This window comes from Nerophis ophidion, linkage group LG13 (genome assembly GCF_033978795.1).
Source record: "Nerophis ophidion isolate RoL-2023_Sa linkage group LG13, RoL_Noph_v1.0, whole genome shotgun sequence".
Taxonomy (NCBI): Eukaryota; Metazoa; Chordata; class Actinopteri; order Syngnathiformes; family Syngnathidae; genus Nerophis; species Nerophis ophidion.
The window spans coordinates 56,513,012-56,532,123 of NC_084623.1; the positions used below are offsets into that span (position 1 = coordinate 56,513,012).

Sequence of the window (19,112 nt, forward strand, 5' to 3'; positions counted from 1 at the left end):
CCCCCTGTCACACTGTGATATCATTTTATAATAACCCACTGTCACACTGTGATATCATTTTATAATAACCCACTGTCACACTGTGATATCATTTAATGATAACCCCCTGTCACACTGTGATATCATTTTATAATAACCCACTGTCACACTGTGATATCATTTTATAATAACCCACTGTCACAATGTGATATCATTTTATGATAACCCACTGTCACACTGTGATATCATTTTATAATAACCCACTGTCACACTGTGATATCATTTTATAATAACCCACTGTCACACTGTGATATCATTTTATAATAACCCACTGTCACACTGTGATATCATTTTATAATAACCCACTGTCACACTGTGATATCATTGTATAATAACCCACTGTCACACTGTGATATCATTTTATTATAACCCACTGTCACACTGTGATATCATTTTATAATAACCCACTGTCACACTGTGATATCATTTTATAATAACCCACTGTCACACTGTGATATCATTTTATAATAACCCACTGTCACACTGTGATATCATTTTATAATAACCCACTGTCACACTGTGATATCATTTTATAATAACCCACTGTCACACTGTGATATCATTTTATAATAACCCACTGTCACACTGTGATATCATTTTATAATAACCCACTGTCACACTGTGATATCATTTTATAATAACCCACTGTCACACTGTGATATCATTTTATAATAACCCACTGTCACACTGTGATATCATTTTATAATAACCCACTGTCACACTGTGATATCATTTTATAATAACCCACTGTCACACTGTGATATCATTTTATAATAACCCACTTTCACACTGTGATATCATTTTATAATAACCCACTGTTACACTGTGATATCATTTTATAATAACCCACTGTCACACTGTGATATCATTTTATAATAACCCACTGTCACACTGTGATATCATTTTATAATAACCCACTGTCACACTGTGATATCATTTTATAATAACCCACTGTCACACTGTGATATCATTTTATAATAACCCACTGTCGCACTGTGATATCATTTTATAATAACCCACTGTCACACTGTGATATCATTTTATAATAACCCACTGTGATATCATTTTATAATAACCCACTGTCACACTGTGATATCATTTTATAATAACCCACTGTCACACTGTGATATCATTTTATAATAACCCACTGTGATATCATTTTATAATAAGCCACTGTCACACTGTGATATCATTTTATAATAACCCACTGTCACACTGTGATATCATTTTATAATAACCCACTGTCGCACTGTGATATCATTTTATAATAACCCACTGTCACACTGTGATATCATTTTATAATAACCCACTGTCACACTGTGATATCATTTTATAATAACCCACTGTCACACTGTGATATCATTTTATAATGTCACAATGTGATATCATTTTATGATAAACCACTGTCACAATGTGATATCATTTTATGATGTCACAATGTGATATCATTTTATGATAACCCACTGTCACACTGTGATATCATTTTATAATAACCCACTGTCACACTGTGATATCATTTTATAATAACCCACTGTCACACTGTGATATCATTTTATAATAACCCACTGTCACACTGTGATATCATTTTAGAATAACCCACTGTCACACTGTGATATCATTTTAGAATAACCCACTGTCACACTGTGATATCATTTTAGAATAACCCACTGTCACACTGTGATATCATTTTAGAATAACCCACTGTCACACTGTGATATCATTTTAGAATAACCCACTGTCACACTGTGATATCATTTTATAATAAGCCACTGTCACACTGTGATATCATTTTATAATAACCCACTGTCACACTGTGATATCATTTTATAATAACCCACTGTCACACTGTGATATCATTTTATAATAACCCACTGTCACACTGTGATATCATTTTATAATAACCCACAGTCACACTGTGATATCATTTTATAATAACCCACTGTCACACTGTGATATCATTTTATAATAACCCGCTGTCACACTGTGATATCATTTTATAATAACCCGCTGTCACACTGTGATATCATTTTATAATAACCCGCTGTCACACTGTGATATCATTTTATAATAACCCACTGTCACACTGTGATATCATTTTATAATAACCCACTGTCACACTGTGATATCATTTTATAATAACCCACTGTCACACTGTGATATCATTTTATAATAACCCACTGTCACACTGTGATATCATTTTATAATAACCCACTGTCACACTGTGATATCATTTTATAATAAACCACTGTCACACTGTGATATCATTTTATAATAACCCACTGTCACACTGTGATATCATTTTATAATAACCCACTGTCACACTGTGATATCATTTTATAATAACCCACTGTCACACTGTGATATCATTTTATAATAACCCACTGTCACACTGTGATATCATTTTATAATAAACCACTGTCACACTGTGATATCATTTTATAATAACCCACTGTCACACTGTGATATCATTTTATAATAACCCACTGTCACACTGTGATATCATTTTATAATAACCCACTGTCACACTGTGATATCATTTTAGAATAACCCACTGTCACACTGTGATATCATTTTATAATAACCCACTGTCACACTGTGATATCATTTTATAATAACCCACTGTCACACTGTGATATCATTTTATAATAACCCACTGTCACACTGTGATATCATTTTATAATAACCCACTGTCACACTGTGATATCATTTTATAATAACCCACTGTCACACTGTGATATCATTTTATAATAACCCACTGTCACACTGTGATATCATTTTATAATAACCCACTGTCACACTGTGATATCATTTTATAATAACCCACTGTCACACTGTGATATCATTTTATAATAACCCACAGTCACACTGTGATATCATTTTATAATAACCCACTGTCACACTGTGATATCATTTTATAATAACCCGCTGTCACACTGTGATATCATTTTATAATAACCCACTGTCACACTGTGATATCATTTTATAATAACCCACAGTCACACTGTGATATCATTTTATAATAACCCACTGTCACACTGTGATATCATTTTATAATAACCCGCTGTCACACTGTGATATCATTTTATAATAACCCACTGTCACACTGTGATATCATTTTATAATAACCCACTGTCACACTGTGATATCATTTTATAATAACCCACTGTCACACTGTGATATCATTTTATAATAACCCCCTGTCACACTGTGATATCATTTTATAATAACCCACTGTCACACTGTGATATCATTTTATAATAACCCACTGTCACACTGTGATATCATTTTATAATAACCCAATGTCACACTGTAATATCATTTAAATTCACATGGATCGACGTTGGTATCGGCCAATAGTCAAGGCTGCAACTTATCTAAAGTATCGGAACACCCAAACAAAAGTTTCCTGTGTATGCTTTTATTTGTGCAGATGCCAATAATGGTGATGATAAGGTAAAAATAAATATCGATCTAAAATGTCTGATATCATGTGCGATGCAAGCAGTCATGCAGCGTGTTTACTTGTGTGTGGTATCGTGTGCGATACAAGCATTCCTGCAGTATGTTTTACTTGTGTGTGATATCATGTGCGATACAAGCAGCTCTGCAGTGTGTTTACTTGTTTATGATATCATGTGCGATGCAAGTAGTCGTGCAGTGTTTACTTCTGTGTGATATCATGTGCGATGCAAGTAGTCATGCAGTGTTTACTTGTGTGTGATATCATGGGCGATGCAAGTAGTACTGCAGTGTGTTTACTTGTGTGTGATATCATGGGCGATACAAGCAGTCCTGCAGCATGTTTACTTGTGCGTGATATCATATGTCATACAAGCAGCTCTGCAGCGTGTGTAATTGTGTGTGATATCATGTGCGATACAAGCAGTCATGCAGCGTGTTTACTTGTGTGTGATATTGTGTGCGATACAAGCAGTCATGCAGCGTGTTTACTTGTGTGTGATATTGTGTGCGATACTAGCAGTTCGGCAGTGAGTTTACTTGTGTGTGATATCATGTGCGATACAAGCAGTCCTGCAGAGTGTTTACTTGTGTGTGATATCGTGTGCGATACAAGCAGTCCTGCAGCGTGTTTACTTGTGTGTGATATCATGTGCAATACAAGCAGTCCTGCAGAGTGTTTACTTGTGTGTGATATCATGTGTGATACAAGCATCCCTGTAGTGTGATTACTTGTGTGTGATATCATGTGCGATACAAGCAGTCCTGCAGCACGTTTACTTGTGTGTGATATCATGTGCGATACAAGCAGTCCTTCAGTGTTTACTTGTGTGTGATATCATGTGTAATACAAGCGGTCCTGCAGTGTGTTTACTTGTGTGTGATATCATGTGTGATACAAGCAGTCCTTCAGTGTTTACTTGTGCGTGATATCGAGTGCAATGCAAGTAGTCATACAGTGTTTACTTGTGTGTGATATCGTGTGCGATACAAGCAGTCCACTGTCACATTGTATACAAAGGAGGAAATAAATGACTGATTCGTGTGATCTAAAACATTTCAGACAGCAAAAGTTAAGCTAGTTTAACTAAACACTCCTTCAAAATAAGACAGTGTTTACATCTGGAAGATTCACAGACAGCAAGTGTGATACTGGATCCACGCATGCCAACCAAATGACATCGATATCAACTAAATCAGACCTCAGTAAATCCCATCAATCATCCTTCACGCAGCACGAGAGGAACAACAAATATTATTGGCAGGTCCAATGCCCAAAACAACACCAAGTAGCCATGACGCAATCCCGCCAGGCGACAAAAAAGAGCAGACTTTTAGTGCTGCTGGCCACCGCGACAAGCGATGAGATCATCGGCCCGGAGAAGGTTCTGGATTCCACTGGGTGGTCTGATAAAAGAAAGTCCATCCTAAATCCACGGATATAAACACACCAAGTTTAGAGAAGAGTCTCCTCCTCTTTCAGGACTCTTACATCACTCTTTCCTTCGGGAGGACCACAAGTGCATGTTTTTCAGACCTGGTCAGCACACCTTCGATACTGTCTGGACAAATATCGTTATTTCACCTTTAGATGTGCATATTTACCGACTACAGGGGGCATCGATACCCACTAAACTTTAGAAGAAAAATATGTTTCTATAGATTAGTGGACTAAAAGCGGCAGATATATTTTGTAAAATGAATTATTTACACAGTATTTCACTAATGCTAACTGAAATCATGCTATTGTTAGCATGTTAGCTTTTTTTTGTGCAAATTTTGCAGGTATACACCTTAATGTCATACTATGTATTTCACCAATGCTAACTGCAAGCATGCTATTGTTAGCATGTTAGCTTATTTTTTTTGCAAATTTTGCAGGTATACACCTTAGTGTCATACTATGTATTTCACCAATGCTAACTGTAACCATGCTATTGTTAGCCTGCTAGCTTATTTTATTAGCTAATTTTGCAGATATACACCTTAGTGTCATATCTTGGTATTTCACTAAGGCTAACTGTAAGCATGCTATTGTTAGCTTACTTTTTTAGCTAATTTTGCAGGTAGACACCCTATTGTCATATTATGTATTTCACTAATGCTAACTTTAAGAATGCTATTGTTAGCATTTTAGCTTATGTTTTTAGCTAATTTTGAAGGTATCAACCTTAGTGAAATATTTTGTATTTCACTAATGCTAACTGTAAGCATACTATTGTTAGCATGTTAGCTTATTTTTTTTAGCAAATTTTGCAGATATACAACTCAGTGTCATATTTTGGTATTTCACTAATGCTAACTGTGAGCATGCTATTGTTAAAATGTTAGCTTATTTTTTAGATAATTTTGCAGGTATAAACCTAAGTGTCATATTTTGGTATTTCGCTAATGCGAACTGTAAGCATGCTATTGTTAGCCTGCTATCTTATTTTGTTAGCTAATTTTGCAGATATACACCTTTGTGTTATATTTTTGTATTTCACTAAGGCTAAATGTAAGCATGCTATTGTTAGCTTATTTTTTTAGCTAATTTTGCAGGTATCAACCTTAGTGTCATATTTTGTATTTCACTAATGCTAACTGTAAGCATGCTATTGTTAGCCTGCTAGCTTATTTTTTAGCTAATTTTCGAGGTATACACCTTCGTTTCATATTTTGGTATTTCACTAATGCTATCAGAAATCATGCTCTTATTAGCATCTTAGCCTATTCTTTTAGCTAATTTTGCAGGCATACACCTTATTGTCATTTTTTGGTATTTCACTAATGCTAAGTAAAATCATGCTATTGTTAGCATGTTAGCTTATTTTTTTTACAAATTTTCCAGGTATACACCTTTGTGTCATATTTTGTATTTCACTAATGCTAACTGTAAGCATGCTATTGTTAGCCTGCTAGCTTATTTTTTAGCTAATTTTCCAGGTATACAGCTTAGTGTCATATTTTGGTATTTCACTAATGCTAACTGTAACCATGCTATTGTTAGCATGTTAGCATATTTTTTTGCAAATTTTGCAGGTATACACCTTATTGTCATTATTTGTATTTCACTAATGCTAAATGTAAGCATGCTATTGTTAGCATGGCACTGTTTTTAATCACATTTTGCTTCTATTTTTTGTTACTTGAGGCTATTCAGCCAACTGTTAGGAGTGTGATTCTTTGGGTACCTAATGCCCATCCATCCATCCATTTTCTACCGCTTATTCCCTTTTTGGGGTAGCGGGGGGCGCTGGCGCCCATCTCAGCTACAATCGGGTGGAAGGCGGGGTACACCCTGGACAAGTCGCCACCTCCTCGCAGGGCCAACACAGAATGATTTGATCCAATTTTAATTCCGGGAATGACGATTGGATTCAGAATTGATTATCAAAACAATGCAATTCCTGATTCAAACCAAATACCGCAATGTAATATTTGATATAATAATTGTGATTAAAATTTTTCAAAACTGGTTAGATTACAAAAACTGTTTGCATGGAGATCGCTTAAAAATGTTTTTATTTTCTACCAAAAATGCATTTTCTATCTCTACATTTGTTCTGGTTTTGAAGGTGAAAACGACCAAAAAACTGTCCTCCATTGCTCAGCTCGCCGTTTTACTGCCTGCACAAATCATGTTGCAAACTTTTCCCCCCGCCGGGCCGCCAAAGTTATTGTTACATTGTGTCCAAGTCACACACACGCCGTCACGCTGCAGCCGATGTCAACACAGCATGCTGGGAAGAAGGACTGAAGTCTTCCAGACCAGCGAGACACACACACACACACACACACACACACACACACACACACACACACACACACACACACCGAGTAGGAAGTCATCAAACACTTCTGTAACCACAACAACTTCCTCTTTTCCTCAGGCCATTTCCTGCTGGCCCAGGTCACTCGGCAGCTACTGCTGCTGTCGCCGTGGCAACAAGCCAGGGGCGATGAAGAGGGGGGACGGTCAACAACAGCCCGATAAATATTATATATATATATATATATATATATATATATATATATATATATACACACATACACATATACATACATACATACACATATAAATATATCCATCCATCCATCCATCATCTTCCGCTTATCCGAGGTCGGGTCGCGGGGGCAGCAGCCTAAGCAGGGAAGCCCAGACTTCCCTATCTCCAGCCACTTCGTCTAGCTCTTCCCGGGGGATCCCGAGGCGTTCCCAGGCCAGCCGGGAGACATAGTCTTTCCAACGTGTCCTGGGTCTTCCCCGTGGCCTCCTACCAGCTGGACGTGCCCTAAACACATCCCTAGGGAGGCGTTCGGGTGGCATCCTGACCAGATGCCCGAACCACCTCATCTGGCTCCTCTCGATGTGAAGGAGCAGCGGCTTTACGTTGAGTTCCTCCCGGATGGCAGAGCTTCTCACCCTATCTCTAAGGGAGAGCCCCGCCACCCGGCGGAGGAAACTCATTTCGGCCGCTTGTACCCGTGATCTTATCCTTTCGGTCATGACCCAAAGCTCATGACCATAGGTGAGGATGGGAACGTAGATCGACCGGTAAATTGAGAGCTTTGCCTTCCGGCTCAGCTCCTTCTTCACCACAACGGATCGATACAACGTCCGCATTACTGAAGACGCCGCACCGATCCGCCTGTCGATCTCACGATCCACTCTTCCCCCACTCGTGAACAAGACTCCTAGGTACTTGAACTCCTCCACTTGGGGCAGGGTCTCCTCCCCAACCCGGAGATGGCACTCCACCCTTTTCCGGGCGAGAACCATGGACTCGGACTTGGAGGTGCTGATTCTCATTCCGGTCGCTTCACACTCGGCTGCGAACCGATCCAGTGAGAGCTGAAGATCCCGGCCAGATGAAGCCATCAGGACTACATCATCTGCAAAAAGCAGAGACCCAATCCCGTGGCCACCAAACCGGAGCCCCTCAACGCCTTGACTGCGCCTAGAAATTCTGTCCATAAAAGTTATGAACAGAATCGGTGACAAAGGACAGCCTTGGCGGAGTCCAACCTTCACTGGAAACGTGTCCGACTTACTGCCAGCAATGCGGACCAAGCTCTGACACTGATCATACAGGGAGCGGACCGCCACAATAAGACATTCCGATACCCCATACTCTCTGAGCACTCCCCACAGGACTTCCCGAGGGACACGGTCGAATGCCTTCTCCAAGTCCACAAAGCACATGTAGACTGGTTGGGCAAACTCCCATGCACCCTCAAGAACCCTGCCCAGAGTATAGAGCTGGTCCACAGTTCCACGACCAGGACGAAAACCACACTGTTCCTCCTGAATCCGAGGTTCGACTATCCGGCGAAGCCTCCTCTCCAGTACACCTGAATAAACCTTACCGGGAAGGCTGAGGAGTGTGATCCCACGATAGTTGGAACACACCCTCCGGTCCCCCTTCTTAAAGAGAGGGACCACCACCCCGGTCTGCCAATCCAGAGGTACCGCCCCCGATGTCCACGCGATGCTGCAGAGTCTTGTCAACCAAGACAGCCCCACAGCATCCAGAGCCTTAAGGAACTCCGGGCGGATCTCATCCACCCCCGGGGCCTTGCCGCCAAGGAGCTTTTTAACTACCTCAGCGACCTCAGCCCCAGAAATAGGAGAGTCCACTACAGATTCCCCAGGCACCGCTTCCTCAAAGAAAGACGTGTTGGTGGGATTGAGGAGGTCTTCGAAGTATTCCCTCCACCTATCCACAACATCCGCAGTCGAAGTCAGCAGAACACCATCCGCACCATACACGGTGTTGATAGTGCACTGCTTCCCCTTCCTGAGGCGCCGTATGGTGGTCCAGAATCGCTTCGAAGCCGTCCGGAAGTCGTTTTCCATGGCTTCCCCGAACTCTTCCCATGTCCGAGTTTTTGCCTCCGCGACCGCTAAAGCTGCACACCGCTTGGCCCGTCGGTACCCGTCCACTGCCTCCGGAGTCCTATGAGCCAAAAGAACCCGATAGGACTCCTTCTTCAGCTTGACGGCATCCCTCACTGCTGGTGTCCACCAACGGGTTCTGGGATTACCGCCACGACAGGCACCAACAACCTTGCGGCCACAGCTCCAATCAGCCGCCTCGACAATAGAGGTTCGGAACATGGTCCACTCGGACTCAATGTCCCGCACCTCCCTCGTGACATGTTCAAAGTTCTCCCGGAGGTGTGAATTGAAACTCTCTCTGACAGGAGACTCTGCCAGACGTTCCCAGCAGACCCTCACAATGCGCTTGGGCCTGCCAGGTCTGTCCGGCATCCTCCCCCACCATCGCAGCCAACTCACCACCAGGTGGTGATCGGTAGAAAGCTCCGCCCCTCTCTTCACCCGAGTGTCCAAAACATAAGGCCGCAAATCCGATGACACAACTACAAAGTCGATCATGGAACTGCGGCCTAGGGTGTCCTGGTGCCAAGTGCACATATGGACACCCTTATGTTTGAACATGGTGTTTGTTATCGACAAACTGTGACGAGCACAAAAGTCCAATAACAAAACACCACTCGGGTTTAGATCCGGGCGACCATTCTTCCCAATCACGCCTCTCCAGGTTTCACTGTCGTTGCCAACATGAGCGTTGAAGTCTCCCAGTAGGACAAGGGAATCACCCGGAGGAGCACTTTCCAGTACTCCCTCGAGTGTACCCAAAAAGGGTGGGTATTCTGAACTGCTGTTTGGTGCGTAAGCACAAACAACAGTCAGGACCCGTCCCCCCACCCGAAGGCGAAGGGAAGCTACCCTCTCGTCCACTGGGTTGAACTCAAACGTACAGGCTTTGAGCCGGGGGGCAACCAGAATTGCCACCCCAGCCCGTCGCCTCTCACTGCCGGCAACGCCAGAGTGGAAGAGGGTCCAGTCCCTCTCGAGAGAACTGGTTCCAGAGCCCTTGCTGTGCGTCGAGGTGAGTCCGACTATATCCAGCCGGAACTTCTCTACCTCGCGCACTAGCTCAGGCTCTTTCCCCCCCAGTGAGGTGACGTTCCACGTCCCAAGAGCTAGGTTCTGTAGCCGAGGATCGGACCGCCAAGTGCCCTGCCTTCGGCTGCCGCCCAGCTCACAATGCACCCGACCTCTATGGCCCCTGCTATGAGTGGTGAGCCCATTGGAGGGATGACCCACGTTGCCTCTTCGGGCTGTGCCCGGCCGGGCCCCATGGGAACAGGCCCGACCACCAGGCGCTCGCCATCGTGCCCCAACTCCGGGCCTGGCTCCAGAGCGGGGCCCCGGTGACCCACGTCCGGGCGAGGGAAATCTGGGTTCATTTCGTTGTAATTCCATAGAAGTCTTTGAGCTGCTCTTTGTCTGATCACTCACCTAGGACCTGTTTGTCTTGGGAGACCCTACCAGGGGGCATGAAAACCCCCAGACAACATAGCTCCTAGGATCATTGGGACACGCAAACTCCTCTACCACGGTAAGGTAGCAGCTCACCATTAACCACCTCAGAAAACACCTTCATGACCAACATTACAGTACAGTAGCGTAATAGGCCTACGTATTCATTAAAAACAAAACAGAGGCTTTATTTAACAAGTGTAGTCAATATATGTATATTTTTTATTTCTTATACAGTATATATATATATATATATATATATATATATATATATATATATATATATATATATATATATATATATACTGTATATGTATGTATATATATGTATATATATATATATATTGTATCCATAAATATAATAATATAGTTCATCACCATCAAAGACTAATTACATGAGCACTGTGCGATACAAGCAGTCCTGCAGAGTGTTTACTTGTGTGTGATATCATGTGCGATACAAGCAGTCCTGCAGTGTGTTTACTTGTGTGTGATATCATGTGTGATACAAGCAGTCCTGCAGTGTGTTTACTTGTGTGTGATATCATGTGTGATACAAGCAGTCCTGCAGAGTGTTTACTTGTGTGTGATATCATGTGCGATACAAGCAGTCCTGCAGAGTGTTTACTTGTGTGTGATATCATGTGCGATACAAGCAGTCCTGCAGTGTGTTTACTTGTGTGTGATATCATGTGTGATACAAGCAGTCCTGCAGAGTGTTTACTTGTGTGTGATATCATGTGCGATACAAGCAGTCCTGCAGCTTGTTTACTTGAGTGGGATATCATGTGCGATACAACCAGTCCCGCAGCGTTTTTACTTGTGTGTGATATCATGTGTGATACAAGCAGTCCCGAAGAGTGTTTACTTGTGTGTGATATCATTTTTGCCTCTTTGAGCTGTTATTTGACCCCCTTAAAATGCTTCTAAACTCACCAAACTTGACACACACATCAGGTCTGACAAAAATTGCGATCTGATGAAAAAACCTAACCTCAAAACTCAAAATTGCGCTCTACCGCCCCCTAGGAATACAACACGGACAAACCGCTCCTAGGGAGAAAACACAGACAAAACTGCTTGTAACTTCCGGTAGGAATGTCAGAGAGACATGAAACAAAAAACACTATGTAGGTCTCACTTAGACCTACATGTTAATAATCAACATACTTTGGCAAAGATCAACAGGAAGTTTGATATTTTCACTTCAATACAACAACTGCATTACTTTCACAATGTATTAGATTCTCAAAATAGTGGCTTATCCGGCCGTGGGTCTCGGGGGCAGCAGCCAAAGGCGGACCCGACCAACGCTGCTTGCAGCTTTAATTAATAATGTTATTGATTTTGATTGATTATTATTTTTTAACGAAAGAAACAGCCTGCATGGCAGCTTTGTGTTATTAGAGTCAACATTGCAACATTTTCTTGTTACATTTCACCTGTTGGCTCTTTTATGACACTTTTTATGTTTGTTTTTTTAATAGTATTTTTACAATGTGAGTGGGGCCGTTCAAAAAATGACTTGTGGGCCGCAAATGGCCCCCCCGGGGGCCGCACTTTGGACACCCCTGCAGTATAAGAAAGGTCCCTTCCCACAGCACCACGACACAGGTGTACATGATGTCGGGGTTCGAGCACCTTGGACGCATTATGGCATCGCGACAGAATGAGTCATGTGATCACATCTGGTAGCCATGACAGGAATAAACCGCATCTTGGGTCGGGAACCTTTTTGACTGAAAGAGCCAAGAAGCCAAATATTTTAAAATGTATTTACTTAAGAGCCTTATGATATTTTTTAACACTGAACACAATTAAACGCATGCAATTTTAAGTAAGACCAACATTTCTAGAGTATAATAGGTCTCTTATTCTTTTTTAATAACATAGTTATTCTGAAGCTAAATGTGGAGGGGGTGGTGGCCTGCGGGCCTGCAGCGAAGCGGGGTGTTGCCGGGATCGGCCTTGAAATCAGCGACAGGTGCGTAGACGGCCCACCTGGGCCTTGTTGTCTAATCACCTGTCGCTCTCTTATAAGCAGCAGCCGGGAGGAGAGACGGGGTTGGGGCTGGAGCCAGAGCGCGAGCGAGAACGAAAGAGGAAAAAGACAATTGCTGGAAAGCAACTGAGAGACTAATTGAAAAATAAAACAATACTGAAACCCTGAAACAGGGTCTCATGTCGGTGCTTGGTGGTCTGAAGAACCCCTAGGAGGGCGAGCCCCACACTAACCAATAAATAAATAACTTCTTCCCTTTAACAGGTGCGGTAGAAAACGGATGGATGGATTAGAAATGCATGAGAATGTTTTATATTTTGAACGTTGTTTTTAACACTGTGATTACAAGTGGAATTATTCATTATTTATCGTGTTAAGCAACGCCAGCTCAGATTTACCCGAGAGCCAGATCTGGCTCCCGAGCCATAGGTTCCCTACCCCTGCCGTAAAGACCGGTTTGATTTGCGAGGTGATCGCGCCATGTCTCTAGAACGCTGGCACCAAGACAATCCCTATTGGACGGGATCAATCAATCCAAGTAAAACCAGACCCGCACTTCACCGGCTTGGACCGCCTGTCTGACGTTTGTTTAATCCGACCAATAACATCCTCTGATGTTTGTTGAACACAGCTCAGACTGTAATGGTTTTCTCTGATCTCCCAATTGCACCCTTAAAACTCCCCATGTGACTTAGAACTCGAGCATCAGAGGACAAGACGAAAATAAATCAATGCGGACTCACCACTCTCGGCTTGGTCCTCTGGGGCGCTGGTGCAGATGGTGCATGGTCCGAGCCAGGGTGCGGTACTCCTGTGCTTGGACTGGCGCGGGTCTCGCTGGGTGCAGACGCAGACTCTTCAGCCCCGTCCCTAGGAGGAGGGAGAGGCCCTGTGCCCTCTGCTACTCTTTCAGAAGTCTCTAGGAAGTATTTCTGGGTGGCCTCCTCCAGAAATGGGGTCTCTTCTACAGGGGCCTTCCTCAAGGCCGGAGAACCTGAGAGAGGCTGTGGTCGAGGTGGCGGCGAGATGGGTATGAAGGTGGCCGGCTCACTGGCATGCCGTACGTGCTTCGGTCTGTTCTTGGGCTTGGATGCGGGAGGAGGAGGGGTGAGTCCAGATGCATCTAGCTCCTCTAGTTCTGCGGGCTCAAAGGGGTCTTCGTGGGAAAAAAACTGAGCCAACCTGTTTGGACGTTTTCTAGGGGAGCGCCGAACCATTCGCGGGGATAACGCCTCCGCCAGCTTGAGGTCGAAGTTGAACCTTCTTGTTTCCTCTGCTTTCTTTTGTCTGTTTTGATCCATGACATCATCTTCGCAGTCAGGAGTGTCAGGTTGGGAAGGAGCCTTTTGTCCAGTATCGCTGTTTCCGTGGTGACAATCATGCGACTGTTTCACCGTTTCCTCCTTAGGCTGCCGTTCCACTTCGACTCTTTCTACTTGCTGGCTCAAAATCGGTTCACTGCTGGAAGGTGGGATCAGGCCTGACTGACCCAGCTCGTTGATTGGCTCAGTGCTGCTGGACTGACCTTTGGACTGACAGTCGTTGTGGGAAAGTAAAGATGCATCGCTGCGGCGACTGGGGTCACTAAACGATTTCTTCTTGGGAGCTTTACAACTAGCATGATCGTCCGTTATCAGTCCGTCCATGGCTCCTGGCTCGGCGACAATGCTCCGGATGACGCCACTGTAGTCGGTGACAACATCATCCCGGAGTCCTCCGTCACTGTATCCTGACAAGTCGCTGGCCACACTTCCTTTGTCTTCAGCCAAGGTGGGCATAGCTGAGGACTCTGGGGGCTCTCCTCTGACAGCTAAAGATCCTAGAAGGTTGCTGTCAACGGAGGAAAACATGTCCTTCTCTGCCACAGAGGCGCTTCTCTGAGGCATGGGGTCACTCAGGGAGCGATAAACAGTGGACTCCACATCAGCTGCGGTCAGGTTTGTGTTACTAACCTCTGAGGCTGTGTGAACGTTGCCGGGAGGGGAGAACTTGCGCCTTCGCCGGATGGGGGTTGCCGGTCCTGCCGTGCCAGCGTTGCTACCAGTGGTATCCAAGTCCGTGATGATGGCGTCGTCACCCTCCTCCAAACAGGAGTGAGGCAAGGATGAAGGTATGCAGACTTCATTCAGATGATTTGAACAACCCGTGTTGTTCTCCATCATTTCCTCTCTTTCTTTCTTAAGCCCTTCCTCCTTGTGGAGTGCGGATTGTTTCCATATGGTGACGGGCTGCCCTAGTACATCCCTAGCAATGTGTGACCCCAAATTAACCTCCCTTGACCCCACGAAAACCCTCTCGAAGGGGTCACCGGGGCCGATCTCCGGCTCCGTTACAATCCCTTCATCTGTTAAACTGGACTCGTGGCCGGACAGTTCCTCCACAGATCGGTCGTAGAAGACACTTTCCTCCGAGTCCTCCTTCCTTAATGCCCTGGCGGTCTCTCTGTTCTGTCTCTTCACCTTCTCCTGGCAGTCTCGACTGTTTAGCTTCTCCAGCTGCATACTTTGTTCATCCCTCCCGCTCTTCTCCCTCTTCCCATTCTCTCTCTCCTGCTCATGTTTATTCCTTTCCTTTGTGGTCTCCAACTCAGCCCCCTGGTCCGTTTCTGTTTCACCTTCCATACTTGTTCCTTTCCTCTTCTCCTCATTTGTTTTCTTGAAGTCCTTTACAGTGTTCACATCATCGTCATCATCATTTCTGGTGTTCATCTGGCAGATGTCCTGAATAACCTGCCTGGCTTCCTGCACATATCTTTCCTGCAATGGCGCCGGCATCACTTCCTCATCCTCGTCATGGTAGCCATAATCCAACAACCGTTGTCCTCGTCCGACCCTAAAATCGCCTCCGTCACTTTCTACTTCCCTCTCTGACACAACCGCCCGGCCTGCATTCTTCTCGCTGTCCAAGTCGAGCTGTTGCTCGGAGGAACTCCTCTTCGTGGTGTCACCTGCCAGGTAACAGCGCCCGGCTGTTGAACATTTGCCCGAGTAAGTGAAGGACTTGGCGCGGCGCAGGGTGGCTGTCAGGTCTTTCAGGGACAGGCGGCGAGCGGACGGTCCGACGTGACTCTGCGAGCTCGTTCCACATTTCTCTCCCTCGCTAGTTTTCCGCACTTTGAGCTCCGACAGGTCCGATTTGAGGAAGTTTAAAAGAGTCATTGTTTCTGTCGCGATATCAGGGTTGGACTTGGATATTCCATTCGTCTCTTCTGCTCGGTCACTTCCTGTTGTCTGCTGCGACGTCCCGGTCCCACCGACCCTTGCAGCCGTCACATAAGAGGAAGCGATCTTGGGGTGCATCCGGACTTGTGCACGGGGGTAATTATCTCCGTGTCCGAAGCTAGGGGAACGGTACATCGTAAAATTTCCATAATACGTTTTACTTAACACGGACGAGGATGCATTTTTAGCTGTGTGAGACAACCTGTTGGTGCAGCCAGCCTGGTCCTCTTCCTTCAGCGTCTCAGTGCTGGAATATCGACTACTGCATCGGGACGCACCCGGACTGGAAACAAAAGAGGGGATGTTGACTTTTGACACCCGTGACACGCCGGGAAGCGATGTGGTCGGCGCTGGTGAAGTGATTCGCTCCCATTGCTGCTGCACCCGGGCTCTGTTACTATGAACGGCGGCTTCTCTTGCGGAGTGGCTCCGGGATAACCTCAGCGCCAGTTCTCCTCTTAGGTTCCCTTGGCGGTGCCGATCCGAGCGCTCCATTGTCATGGGACTGTCGCTGTCGCTGTCTTCCGATTCGCCATCATGATCGTCATCACGGCCACAGAACTTCTTCTTCTTCCTTAGAGAGCGCCGGCGTACCGCCTCCCGACCGGACGGGCCTAAAGAACCCGGGCTCTCTTCCTCGCTGCCGGACGACCGGCCGATGCTCTTCGTACTCCACCGGCCGTTTTTACTGTGTGATAAAAAACCGGCTAGAGGATGAGAGGGGCCACCCAGACCTTTTATTCTCCGTCTGCGTCCTTCCTCTTCGTCTCCGGAGCTGAACCTCCACGAGGAGCTGCGCGGAAGGTCAACTCTAGCGGGGGCTGAGGACGGAGCTACAGTAGAGGAGAAGGTAATGGCTTTATCTGGAGCTGGAGCACACAAGGGGGAGCAGGAGGGGGAGGCCTGGGCTGTAGAGGAGCTATGTGAGGAATGTAAACTATCCCTGGGCAGCCCGACCCCCTGTCTAACCCTTCTCTCCCTCAATATCGGCTCCTGAAGAAAGGACGCGCACGAGGAACCGCTCCGGGAAGTAGTAGCAGAGGTCTGAAGGTCAGCGAGGGGGTCAGGTGTCAACTCTATCAGCGCGGGGGTCTTAGCGGCGGCAGCCTCTGCCTCGGAGCTGAACGGAGACGAGTTACTTTTCTGAGAGCAGCTACCGAGGCTGTTGTGAAACTTGCTTCTGACTTTACGCTTGCCAAACGCCGCCTCCTCGTCGAGCGAGCACGGTTGCTGGTAGTCCATCGCGCCGTGCCCTCGGACTAAGCTCGCCTGGGGCCAAGATAAAGCCGAGGAGAGAGGTTCCGCGGCCCGGCTTTGTCTCTCATCAAACAGCCGTCTTATTTTGGTCACGCTGGGCCATTTGTCCGAGTTCAAGTGGATAAAATCCGATTTGACGTCCTCTTCATGGTGACTACTCAAAGTGGGGAAAGGATCTCTCTTACCGGGTTTTTCCGCCGCCGAAGTCCGCCTTTCGCTTTTTTTCTCCGAGTCCGAGTCCGAGGGGAAGTTTTTCAGAAAAGTCCCGTCCAGGGGGGGGCGTCCCGCGCGTCCACCGCCGTCCTTCGAGCCACGCGGCGCCGCTGCAGTGTCCCCAGGCCGGGCTGCGCTGCTGAATCGCTCGGTGAGCTGGCGGATGGAGGGAGCAATGGAGGAGAGAGGGGCGGAGGAGGCTTTCTTTGGCTCTGCGGTCGCGGCGGCGGCGGAGATTTTGGAAAGTTTCCTTGGCGCGCTGGCATGACGCTGCTGCTCGTGCGGGGGAAGGCGGCCGCCTGCCTCCCGCTCGTCACGTTTGTCCGGCTGGCTTCTATCGGCGGCCCGGCAGCCCGACTTGGAGACTTGGCGGCTGCAGCCTCTCCTCTTGTGTCTCTCTGCCATTGTTCATGTCGCTCTTTTGTTGCCCGACGCGCAATTTCAACTCATTTCAAACTCACATGTTTGCAGCAACTTCTTCTTCTTGTTTTTCTGCAGCTATTCACGCGCCGGCGAGAGGTTCGAATCCCGCATCAGTCTCCCAAACTGTTTGCGGGTTGCCTTCTTCTTTTTTTTTTTTTTTTTTTTTTTGGCATCATTTGGATTTCCGTGACTTGTGTTGTTTTTTGTGCATGTTAATGCCTGAGATAGGGCAAGAGGGGGTGGGCGGGGCTTGTCGTGGCCCCCTCGGGGATTGAGAGGAAAAGCTTTTTTTTTTTTTTTTTTAATTTATTTTCTTGTACGGGGGAGTTATTTTAATAGCAGGAAGCTGAGCCCTGCCTCAAATTATATATTTTTTTCTTCGATTAATTAAAAGTAGTTTACAGTGCCTAAAACATAAATACGAAATAAAGCAAAACTGTTGAGTATTTTTATTTTATTTTTTAATTTTTTTAAAAGACGAGTTACCATGAAAGAAAACAAATATATAAGTTCATATTTAAGTTATGTTTACATTCTAGTTGGTCTTGTTCACGCCGAGAAAAGGAGCAGACAAACGGTAGACTTGGGCTACAGCGCCCCCCTCAGGCTTGTGGGAAACATGACGGATGATTGAAGCCAAAATAAAACTTATTCCGTAACTTTTGCTTATTTCTAACCAAATTAATGTGGATCAAGTCTTTTTTTTTTTTTTAACATCCCTAGATATTATTTTATTTCTAATGTCCAGATAAACGTTATCACTATTGTAACCGAGGGTTTATATATATATATATATATTTTTTTTTTTTCCCAAACTTTGCTCCACTCCAACATGACATCATTTTCGTTCTTTTCACCTTCAAAATAAGAGCTCAAGGCATATACTGTATAACAGGAACTATCTATCGATATTGAATAAAGAAAATCCTGTTTTTAAAGGAGCACGTATACAGTACATATTGTTTTTTATTGTTCAATGTATAGATTAACTGCAGGTTTAATTTTTTTCGATGAATTAAACGTAGTTTGCAGCACCAAAAAGACAATAAAAATAAATATGAAATAAAAGAGTTGAGTCATTTTTTCTATTTTTGTATTTTTCAAAATGAGAAAATGGATGGATGGATGGGAGTTACCATGAAAGAAAACAAATAATTATTCATATATA

At 44.9% G+C, this 19,112-nt stretch overlaps 1 protein-coding gene across 1 annotated transcript in view; it reads right to left on the reverse strand.

Moving 5' to 3' along the window:
* Window positions 1–18,165, reverse strand: part of LOC133564762 (rho guanine nucleotide exchange factor 17-like) — a 149,505-nt gene extending 131,340 nt beyond the window's left edge. The window contains exon 1 of the mRNA XM_061919246.1: window positions 13,574–18,165. Within this exon, the coding sequence (XP_061775230.1) occupies window positions 13,574–17,926 (4,353 nt within the window). The 5' untranslated portion in view covers window positions 17,927–18,165. The remainder of the gene's footprint in view (window positions 1–13,573) is intronic.
* Between the last annotated feature and the right edge of the window lie 947 nt (window positions 18,166–19,112).